This window comes from Protopterus annectens, chromosome 15.part0 (assembly GCF_019279795.1).
Source record: "Protopterus annectens isolate FY-2018-M chromosome 15.part0, PAN1.0, whole genome shotgun sequence".
Classification (NCBI taxonomy): Eukaryota; Metazoa; Chordata; order Ceratodontiformes; family Protopteridae; genus Protopterus; species Protopterus annectens.
The window spans coordinates 242,976,611-242,986,801 of NC_056749.1; the positions used below are offsets into that span (position 1 = coordinate 242,976,611).

At 42.8% G+C, this 10,191-nt stretch overlaps 1 protein-coding gene across 1 annotated transcript in view; it reads right to left on the reverse strand.

The window, feature by feature from the left end:
* The window catches only part of RAB21 (RAB21, member RAS oncogene family), a 445,727-nt gene that overhangs the window by 242,691 nt on the left and 192,845 nt on the right, over window positions 1-10,191 (reverse strand). Inside the window, exon 4 of the mRNA XM_044056993.1 lies at window positions 2,369-2,432. Coding sequence (XP_043912928.1) covers window positions 2,369-2,432 — 64 coding nt within the window. The remainder of the gene's footprint in view (window positions 1-2,368; window positions 2,433-10,191) is intronic.

Sequence of the window (10,191 nt, forward strand, 5' to 3'; positions counted from 1 at the left end):
AGTATCAGCGACTGGCCTAGAAGAGGCCTCGTCGTCAGTTTTGGACCTCGGATGCCTGTCTTTTTCTTTGTCTTTGTGTTTTTTATACATTCCGGTCGTCGGTTGTTCCGACGGCAGTATGTAATTAAATCTTCATCCAAAATAATGTAAAGCAAAATCAAACCGACGTTTAATAGTGCGTTTATTGAATCTAGCACAAAACCGACAACTAGTAACGTCGTGGTCAGGGCCTAGGCAAGGAATGCAGTAAGAGTGAAAGTCCTTAAGCGGTATTTGCTTCCCACAAGAAATACAATTATTAACTTTTACATCGGTCTGGAGCAAGAAAAAGTTTCCCCAACGGGGTACTTAGCTTTACTGAAGACTTCGGTTCTGAAATTCAATTTTGAAAATCTCAGGAGTCGGCCGACCGGCACTTGCAAACTGCTTTTCCTTCGGGCACCGCGCGGCAAGAAAGACTGAAGATGGCGTTGGTTGCAACTTTTATACCCCTGGCACACTGACGTCAGGGAAGAGGTGACAGCAACCGACGCCAGATCAAGACTTTGGAACTCGGGCAGACTGCGGGTCGCCTGCCAGCAGGAAAACCCAAGTGTAATGACTGCAACAGTGAAACGCTATGAACATCTCACTTAGAAGGTTACAGACAAATGAGGGAATAATATGTAAATGAGAAATGTGTAAAAGATGCAAAAATTATGTAAATGAGGCTGCCTTCCCCCACTTTTGACATTCATAGTCACTTTCTGGTACGCAACTGCATCATGAGCCCTTGTGTTAAAGTGAATCTGCACCTTTTCCAGTCACTTTGCTTTCTTAGTTTTAACAAAATCCATCAGTCAAATTCCAGTCTCTTCTTGCATCAACTCCATGTAATCTCAAATATTTTCTAAGCTTACTGTCCACTGAAAAACTACTGTCCCACATATTCCAAATCAAAAGTCTTACTGCCCTATCTTGAAGTTTACCAATCTAACAATCTGCTGCTTCAGTGGTATCATGCAGACATGCCAACTGTGCAAAAACAATCATCTTGCAGCTACTTCCAAACTCACATATCCAGCCAACAATCCAATTAACTGCCACAAGTTATAACTAATTCTCTAGCACTCAAACTTCTTTAACACTAAACTACGTCTGGTATCTGTATTGCAGGCCTACACCTGAAGCTTCACATCTCACTCCACTACAACAACCATTTTCTAGTCAAGAATCTCACTATCAAGATATTCCAACTGTACTGCCATCATTTTGGAGAGTCGCATGGTTATCCTTACAGCTTCACCGCAAGCAACCTTGCTTAGAATTACAACTTTGACTGTGATATGTGGAGTGATTATGGCAGATCTCATGAAGTATTATGTGAATTCCACCACAATGATGTAATGAGTTTTCAATTTAACCTTGTTCACGACATGTGACATGGTCTATATGCATTCTACCAGGTGAATTGCTTCTGCATCCACTTATAATACTGAGTCAAAGATCAAGAGTGCCTCCGGAAATGGTGTTTCTTCTATATTAAAATATTTGAGTAGGTAAGCTTTTTCCAGTGCATTACCCAAGCAATGCAGCAAATTATCAAAGCTGTATGTATTTAACAGCACCCTATCCCAAAAAATATCTTATTCAGGTGTCGCATTCAACAGCTCTAGCTCATTTGCTGGTGACTGACATGTGACACTACAACAAATAGTGACGCATCTTCAAGCAACTTATAATAATAATAATCTATAACAACTTAAATTTTGCCACTATTGGTGCAACCATAGAAAATTATACTGGCCGCAAATAAAGTTAACTTTGTTTACATAGTGAGGAAGCACAAATGATCACAGCTTTTCACATTTCTCCAGCTACTAATTCTCTAAAAGGGTTTCACTTTAATTGGGCGATTTACAGCTCAGTACTAAACTCAGCAAAATGCTCACACAGGACATATCATTGTGGGTTAAGATTTAAAAGTGAAACGCACTACGTTGTTTCTCTTATGACGTGCAAACAAAGACATATTCCTTTCAGGAAAAGGCAGAGATTTGAACAGAAGGATTATGGGACATTTAGAAACTTCATGATAGAAGTGAAAAGGTACTGAAGGGTTTTCTAGATATTAGATGACACCCAGGTGATAGACTGAGAAAAAGAGAACTCTGGGATAATATTAATGTTGACAAAAGCCGTTTAAAATATTTCTAGTTCAGCTACTAAAAACCATCAGTCACAACTAAACTTATGGTCTGCTGAAAGTGGCAAGACTATTAAGGTTCTAAATTCTCCATCAGTCAAACTACACATTTTTTTTTTGCAAAACAATTTAACGAATGTAGTTCACCTGAAAGGTATTTACAGTACTGTCAGCCAAACTTACCTACTATACACAAACAGATTTCATTTCCCAGCATTTTTCTTAATTCCTTAACCCAGTTTTTCACCTAGGAAGAAAATACCAAAAGGAATAATAAATATCCTATATATGTAGCTATTTTAGCCATTCACAACTGCATATTCAGAAAAAACGGTACACAAAGACTGAAGGTAACATTATGAAAGATTACCATTTACTAAAGTATTTTGCTAATGTAGTTTGGGAATCAGAATTGCATTACTTCATCCAAGCAAAATCTAAATAATGACAGGTCTTACACTGCAGAAGTTTAGTTAATTTGCTGAGTAGTAAACTCTGTAAGAAGTACTCCAGCTACACTCGATCTTAGAACTTCCACAATAGGGCTGTACAAAATCCTTTAGAGTTAATGCATACAATAAATGCTTTTTAACTGCACTGTCAGCAAACATTACAACAGGTACTCCCAGCTAGGTTTTGAGAAGCTAAGTATCCCCCTGTCAGAATACTTTGAAAGAAAGCAACTTGGAAACCAATGACGGATAAAATGAATCGACACCCTGGCATGTACGTATATGTATACATTATGTATGTGGTCACAAAAGTCCAAAGTGAGCGAGTGAGTGAGTATGTGTGTAACTACAGCAACATAGTTCAAAATCACTGAAACATGTTAGGGCACCTTTCTGTTGGATTGGCATCCTTTGTTAGATTACAACCCCACTGTAGTTAAAGTGTTAGCAAAGAGTAGATTTTAAACTCATTTTTCCATCTGCAATGAACTAAGATAATTCTGCAACAACAGGCATTCTTGAATATTTTTATTTTATTTAACATTTTGGTCCGACTGGGTCAAGGACCCATTTTCAGAGAAGGCCTGGGGAGAAAGGCTCCAAATGAATACATAAAGTTAAAACTTAATACATAAACAAGACAACAGCAAATAATAAAGCACACCTAAAATAAGTGATGAATACTACACAAGTACAGATGGGTAGAGAACAGTAATAAAACATGTACTAGATAGGCGATATTACATACAAGTGATGTTGTAAGTTATACTTTACAGGAAGGATCGAGTTGGAGACTGAGAATTAGGCAGAGGGTCGAAAATTAAAAGGAAGTATATGTTTAGGAGAAATGTGGAGTAGGATGGAAATAGTTCCACTTTATAAATCTCAAAATACTGAAATCTCGAATTTCAGTATCTCGAGACCATAAAGTGGAATTTTTAAAATCTAGAAACTCCATGAGCGCAAATCCGGAAATGTCAAATTTGTGGTTCTGGTGTTCCAGTATTTGACTCTGGATGTAGTGGGTGAACTTGATAAGTCAATGCTGTATCGCACAAGGTCATTGCTTGTCTGCAGAGGGGGTAGGAATGTGTGCCTCCCTGCTTGTTTATGTACCAACATGACTGTAGTATTGTCAGTCTTTATTAGTAGTTGTCCTGGATGAAGTAGATCCTTGAAAGCTGTCAGAGCATTCTGAACAGCTAGTATCTCTTTTTGATTGATATGAAGATGCATCTGGCTTGCGGGCCATGTGCCCTGAACACATTTTCCTGCCATGTGGGCCCCCCCAAGCATAATCTGATGCATCCGTTGTTAGTGTCTGCCTGGCTGTGGGTAAAGTGAATGGCAGACCCTTGTTGTGGTGGCAAGCCTGTGCCCACCATCGAAACTCCTGTTGCAGGCAGGGAATGAGGGTAATTAATGTTTTCAGGCTGTGGCAATGTTGAGTCCAAACACTTTTTAGATACCATTGTAGTTTCCTCATATGCAGTCTGGCATATGGAATTAGCAGAATGCAGGATGCCATGAAGCCCAAGGCCTGCAGTATTTTCCTTGCAGATAACTGGGTCTTTGTTGCCAACTTTTTGAAGTAAGAAGTCAGTTGCCTTTGTCTGGCGTGAGATAAGCCATCTGGGCAGTTGTATTTAAGCTTGCACCCAGGAATATTATCTCTTGAGAGGGTACTAGTTTTGATTTATTTTCGTTTACTGTGTACCCTAGGCAAATTAGTAATCTTTTTACAAACGCCAGATGCTTTAGAAGAATGTCTTTGTTCTCTGCTTGAATAAGGCAGTCATCCAAGTAAGGATATATTTGAATTCTTCTGTCTGCAAAATGCAATTACTAGTGCCAGGCATTTTGTGAAGACCCTGGGCGCAGTAGATAAGCCAAAGGGCAGTGCAAAGAATTTGTAGTGCATTGAGCCTGCTATGAATCTGAGGTATCTTCTGCAAGATTGTCCGATTGGGAGAAGCAGGTATGCCTCTTTTAGGTCCAAAGTTACGAGCCAAGCCTTCTTGCCCAGCATGGGCAGAAGCTGCTGCCGAGTCAACATATTGAATTTTGGAACATCCAAAAACATGTTTAGTATAGACAGGTCCAGTATTTGTCTCCAGGCTTGGTCCTTTCTGGGCACCAAGAAAAGTCTCGAGTAAAATCCTTGGCCCTGCTCTTGCTGTAGTTACTTGCTGAATGACCCTCATGTCCAGGAGGGATGCAATTTGCTTTTGTGCCTCAGCCCACTGATTGTGTGGCAGGTCTGGCATACCTTTTGACCTTGGCAGGGTGTGAAAGTGGAACCTGTAGCCCTGGGACACTATGTTCAAGACCCATTTGTCCTGGGTAATCATTTGCCAATTTGGTGAAGAAAGTGCTAGTTTTCCCCCTAAGGGGGATGACAAAAGATAAGTGCTTGGATCTGGCAGAGGAAAGTCACTGGGACCGTTTCCTGTATGGCTGTGATTTGTCTTCTCCCCTTTTGGAGGTAGAAGCACCCCATTGTTTAGGCCTGTCTGAGCCTTGGGGCTGAGATCTGCCTCTGGGACAACTGTACCTGCCTCTTTGTGGCCTGTCTGATACTGGAGAGGACCAATTCTTTGTAGGCCAGTTCCTGCTAAATCTGGGTGGCTGTACCTGTAGGAAATCCTTAACTGTTTGCATGGATTTTGCTTTATCCTCCATTTTCTTCAACACCTCTTCTGCCTTAACACCAAAGTATCATGCTGCAATGGAGCATCCAATAATTTTGCTTTCACATGATCAGGCAGATTCTGTTCCTTTAACCAAGCATGCCTTCTAATGACAGAACCCGTAACAGCGGCCCTGCAAGAGGCCTCCAGTGAATCAAAACCACATTGCAAAGTATGCTTTCCCACTTGTTCAGCTGCATGCACTAAATCCTGCATTGCAGCGGGGTTTTTATATAGAAATTTATGAGAGTCTGGGACCCTGTAGTATCGGTCTGGCTTAGCAGGTGCAGGGGGTAAAGAGTCAGGAGACGGGCCAGACTCTGAAAATACATCTACAATGTCTAAAACAGGTGGAATAGCAAGAGGTCTGTGCTGAGGTAGTAAAAGAAAGTCTCTGAGCCTTTTCTTAGATTCTGAATAGTCTTGGCTCTCCCAGTGAAAATGCTCCCTCATGGTATGCAGGATTTCCCCAAAAGAATAACCCTCAGGAGGAGAGGCTGAAGGAATGGATTCTTCAGTATCAGAATCCTCATAGGGAGGAAAAAAGTATCCCTGTTCAGAAGAGGAATCAGAAGAAATTGAAACCTGATCAGAAGAATCTAGGCCTCTTATCAGGAGGGGGATGGGAACCCCTGATCAAAGTAATTAGGTCTTCGGCCATTCTAAGCATCTGTTTTTTAGGCATAAAGTCTGAGTAGGAGAATGCTGTACTTGTTTGTCTTTGGAACTGCTTTAGTCTTTGCCTTTGAAACTGAAGTTGGCTTAACATACAACTGTGTAGGTCTGAAGACACCCTCAGAAGCCGATGCCTGCTCAGCGGCTCCGGACCCATCTGAGGGAATGGTTTCAGAGTGTCCAATACCTTGAATATCCAGAGGCCCAGTTGGCTCCACGTGGGAGTCAGAAGCAGCCTGTGGCTCTGAGGTAGCGGGCGCCAGGGGCTGTGAAAGCGCCTCAATGAGAACTGGCGACTGGCCTAGTGGAGGCTTCGTCGTCGGTTTTGGACCTCTGATGCCTATCCTTTCCTTTGACCTTGCGTTTTTTGTAAACTCTGGTAGTCTGCTGTTCTGACGGCATTATATAGTTAAATCTTCGGCCAAAGTAATGAAATGCAAAATCGAACCGACGCGCAATAGTGCGTTGGTTAAATCTAGCACAAAACCGACAGCTAGCAACGTCGTGGTCAGGGCCTAGGCAAAGAATACAGTAAGAATGAAAATCCTTATGAGGTAATTTGCTTCCCACACGAAATACAATTGTTAACTTTTTCTGACATCGGTCTGGAGCAAGAAAAAAAAAAAAAGTTTCCCCAATGGGGTACTTAGCTTTAATGAAGACTTCGGTTCTGAAATTCAGATTTGAAAATCTCAGGAGCCAGCCGACCGGTATTGCGAACTGCTTTTGCTTCGGGCACCGCATGGCAAGAAAGACAGAAGAAAATGGTGCCGGCTGCATCTGTTATACCCCTGGTGCACTGACGTCAGGGAAGAGGTGACAGCAACAGACGCCGGACCAAGACTTGGGAATTCAGGCCGACTGCGGGTAGCCTGCCAGCAGGATAACCCAAGAGTAATGACTGCAACAGTGAAACACGAACATCTTGAGTTTCCAGCAGCATGGCAGACCCCACGTGGGAGTCGGTAGCGGCCTGCGACTCTAAAGTAGCAGGCGTCAGGGGCTGCGAAAGCGCCTCACTGAGGACTGGCGAACCAGCGACTGGCTTAGGAGATACTTTGTCGTCGGTTTTGGACCTCGGTTGTCTCTCTCCTTTTCTTTGCGTATTTTGTGAACTTCGGTAGTCTGATGGCTATCAGATGACATTTCTGGATAATTAAACTGGCACCCAAAATAGTTTAAAGCAAAATCATATGGATGCTTAATAGTGCAATGGTTAAATCTAGCACAAAACCGACAACCAGAAACGTTGTGATCAGGGCCTAGGCAAGGAATACAATAAGAATGAAAATCCTTATGAGGTATTTGCTTCCCACAAGAAATGCAATTAACTTTTTCTGACATCGGTCTGGAGCAAGAAAAAAGTTTCCCCAATGGGGTTACTTAGCTTTATTGAAGACTTTGGATCGGAAACTCGAACACAAAAATCTCAGGAGTCGGCCGACCGGCACTTGCAAACTGCTTCTGCTTCGGGCACCACGTGGCAAGAAAGACTCAAGAAAATGGCGTTGGCTGCTTCTTTTATACCCCTGATGACCTGAAGTCAGGGAAGAGGTGACAGCAGCCGACACAGGACTTTGGAATTCAGGCCGGCTGAGGGCAAGCTGCCAGCAGGATTACCCAAATGTAATGACTGCAACAGTGAAACACGAAGAAAAAGAAGTTATGTACCTACCATAATGTTATGTACCTACCATAATGTTCCATGTTAGTTGCCTTCATCTCGCCTTCTTTCTTGCTGGTTGGGATCGGAGCCGATCCTCTGCTCCGACTCTGCCATCTTCTATAGCGGTTTACTGGCTCGAGGCTACCCCTTATCCCATGATGTCTAGCGCTAGCTATCCAGATCTCACTTGTAATAGCTAACCCCAGACATAGCCAAAGAATCAACCTGTCCAAACTAATATGTTGTGCATACCTGCCATACTCTAAGTCAGTGGAGGAAACAAACCATAGAACACTCAGCCAGTGAAACCTGAACTTTTCGCGGTCCAAAAGGACAGGGGGATGGAGGGGGGGACGCAAGAAAGAAGGCGAGATGAAGACAACCAACATGGAACGTTATGTTAGGTACATAACTTCTTTATGTTAAGCTGTCTATCATGCCTTCGTTTCTTGCTTATTGGGACAGCGTCCCTAGCACCTACAATCCTGGGCGGCTCATTGGAACAAACTCTTCAGAACAGTGGAACCAAAGTTAGCTCTATTCCTGGAGACAATGTCTAACTTGTAATGAGAAATAAAAGTATGAGGATTTGCGCACGTGGCAGCGCACAGATAGGAGTCCATGGGCAACCTAGACTGGAAGGCTACAGAGGTGGCCAAAGCCCTAGTAGAATAACCTTTCGGTTTGGTACACAATACTTTGTTTCTTAGTTGATAGATGAAGGTAATAATTTCAGACAACCACCTGGACAGGGTCACTTTGGAGACTGGGAGACCCTGTTTGCCCCTAGCATAGGAAAGGAAAAGTTGATCCGACTTTCTTATATCCCTTCATTCTATGCAGGTAAAAACGCAATTTTCTATGAACATCCAAAAGCTGTAATTTGTATTCTGCCTTGTTGGTGTAATTAGGGAAAAACACTGGAAGGTCTATGGATTGGTTTAGATTATTTTCTGTGCAGACTTTGGGAAGGAAGGAGGGATTAGTTCTCAGAGCAACCCTGTCCTTATGAAACACTAAGTACGGAGGACGAACACTCAGTGCTTGGAGTTCCGAGACACGTCTGGATGAGGTAAATAGCTACCACAAAGAGTTTTCCAAGATTGAAACTTAAAGGAGCAGGATGCTGCCGGTTCAAAAGGGGGCATAATCAAGGAGGTTAGTACCAAATTAAGGTCCCAAGGAGGACGGGGATCTCTCACTGGGGGCCTAAGGAGAGTAGTCCCTCTGAGAAAAGCTTTACACAGCTTATGAGACATAATGTTTATATTAGAAAACCCAACATGAAAGTTAGAAATAGCCGCTAGTTGAACCCTGATTTCGTGAACTGGGGCTGAAAAGGGGTCTATGTTCATAGCCTCTGCCCAACAAGAGAAACATTTCCATTTGCTAGCATACATCTTCCTAGTAACAGATTTGTGAGAGGAGACAATCTCACGCACAGCCGGGGAAATGGTGGGAAGCCTGGCTAGGGTTGGAATTGGATCAACCAAGCTGTGAGCTGGAGTGTTTGGAGGAATCGATGCAGCTCTCCTGATTAATGAAACAGGTCTGGAACAGGATCCAGAGTCCAGGGATGCTCGAGGAGGTAACGGTGCAGGAACGGAAACCAAATCTGTCGAGGCCAGTAAGGAGCAATGAGGATCATTTTGCAACCCAACGATATAGTTTTAAGTACGAGTTTGGGTATAAGAGGGAACGGCGGGAAGGCATAAAGTCGTCCCTGAGGCCAATTGTGGACTAGAGCATCTATGGGAGAGAGACCGGGAAGCGGTAAAAGGGAGAAGTAGTTGCTGCATTTGTTGTTGAAGGGGGTGGCAAACGGATCGCAGCAAGGCTGCCCCATTTGCGGAAAATCAGATCCGCAACTACCTGATTCAGAGACCACTCGTGAGGCACGAGAATAGGTCTGCTGAGCTTGTCCGCTATGACGTTGGACTTCCCAGGGATGTGCGTTACAATCAGAAATCTTTGGGAGGGAATCGCCCACTGCCAGAGTCTGAGTGCTTCTCAACATAGGGGGTAGGACCTGGTTCCGCCCTGCTTGTTGATGTACTACACTACTGACATGTCCGTTTGAATTGCAATGGTCCCGGAAGGGAGGGAGTCCTGAAGTGCTTGCAATGCTAGGAGCACGGCTCTCATTTCAAAGACATTTAATGTGCAGATGGTACTCGTGAGGATGCCAAGTGCCTTGGACTGTCCTGCCCTGATAATGCCCCCCCCACCCTATCAGTAGATAGAGATATAATATATACATATATATATATATATATATATATATATATATATATATATATATAATATATACATATATATATATATATATATATATATATATATATATATATATATATATATATATACACACACACACACATATATACACCACACACACACACACACACACACACCTGCTAAAAAGTAAAGAAAAAAACCCATAAAAACAAATCTCAACCCCAAATAAAAGGCAGCTACACTTTGACAGCACTCTAGCAGACAAGGGGTAAGTCATGCTGACTT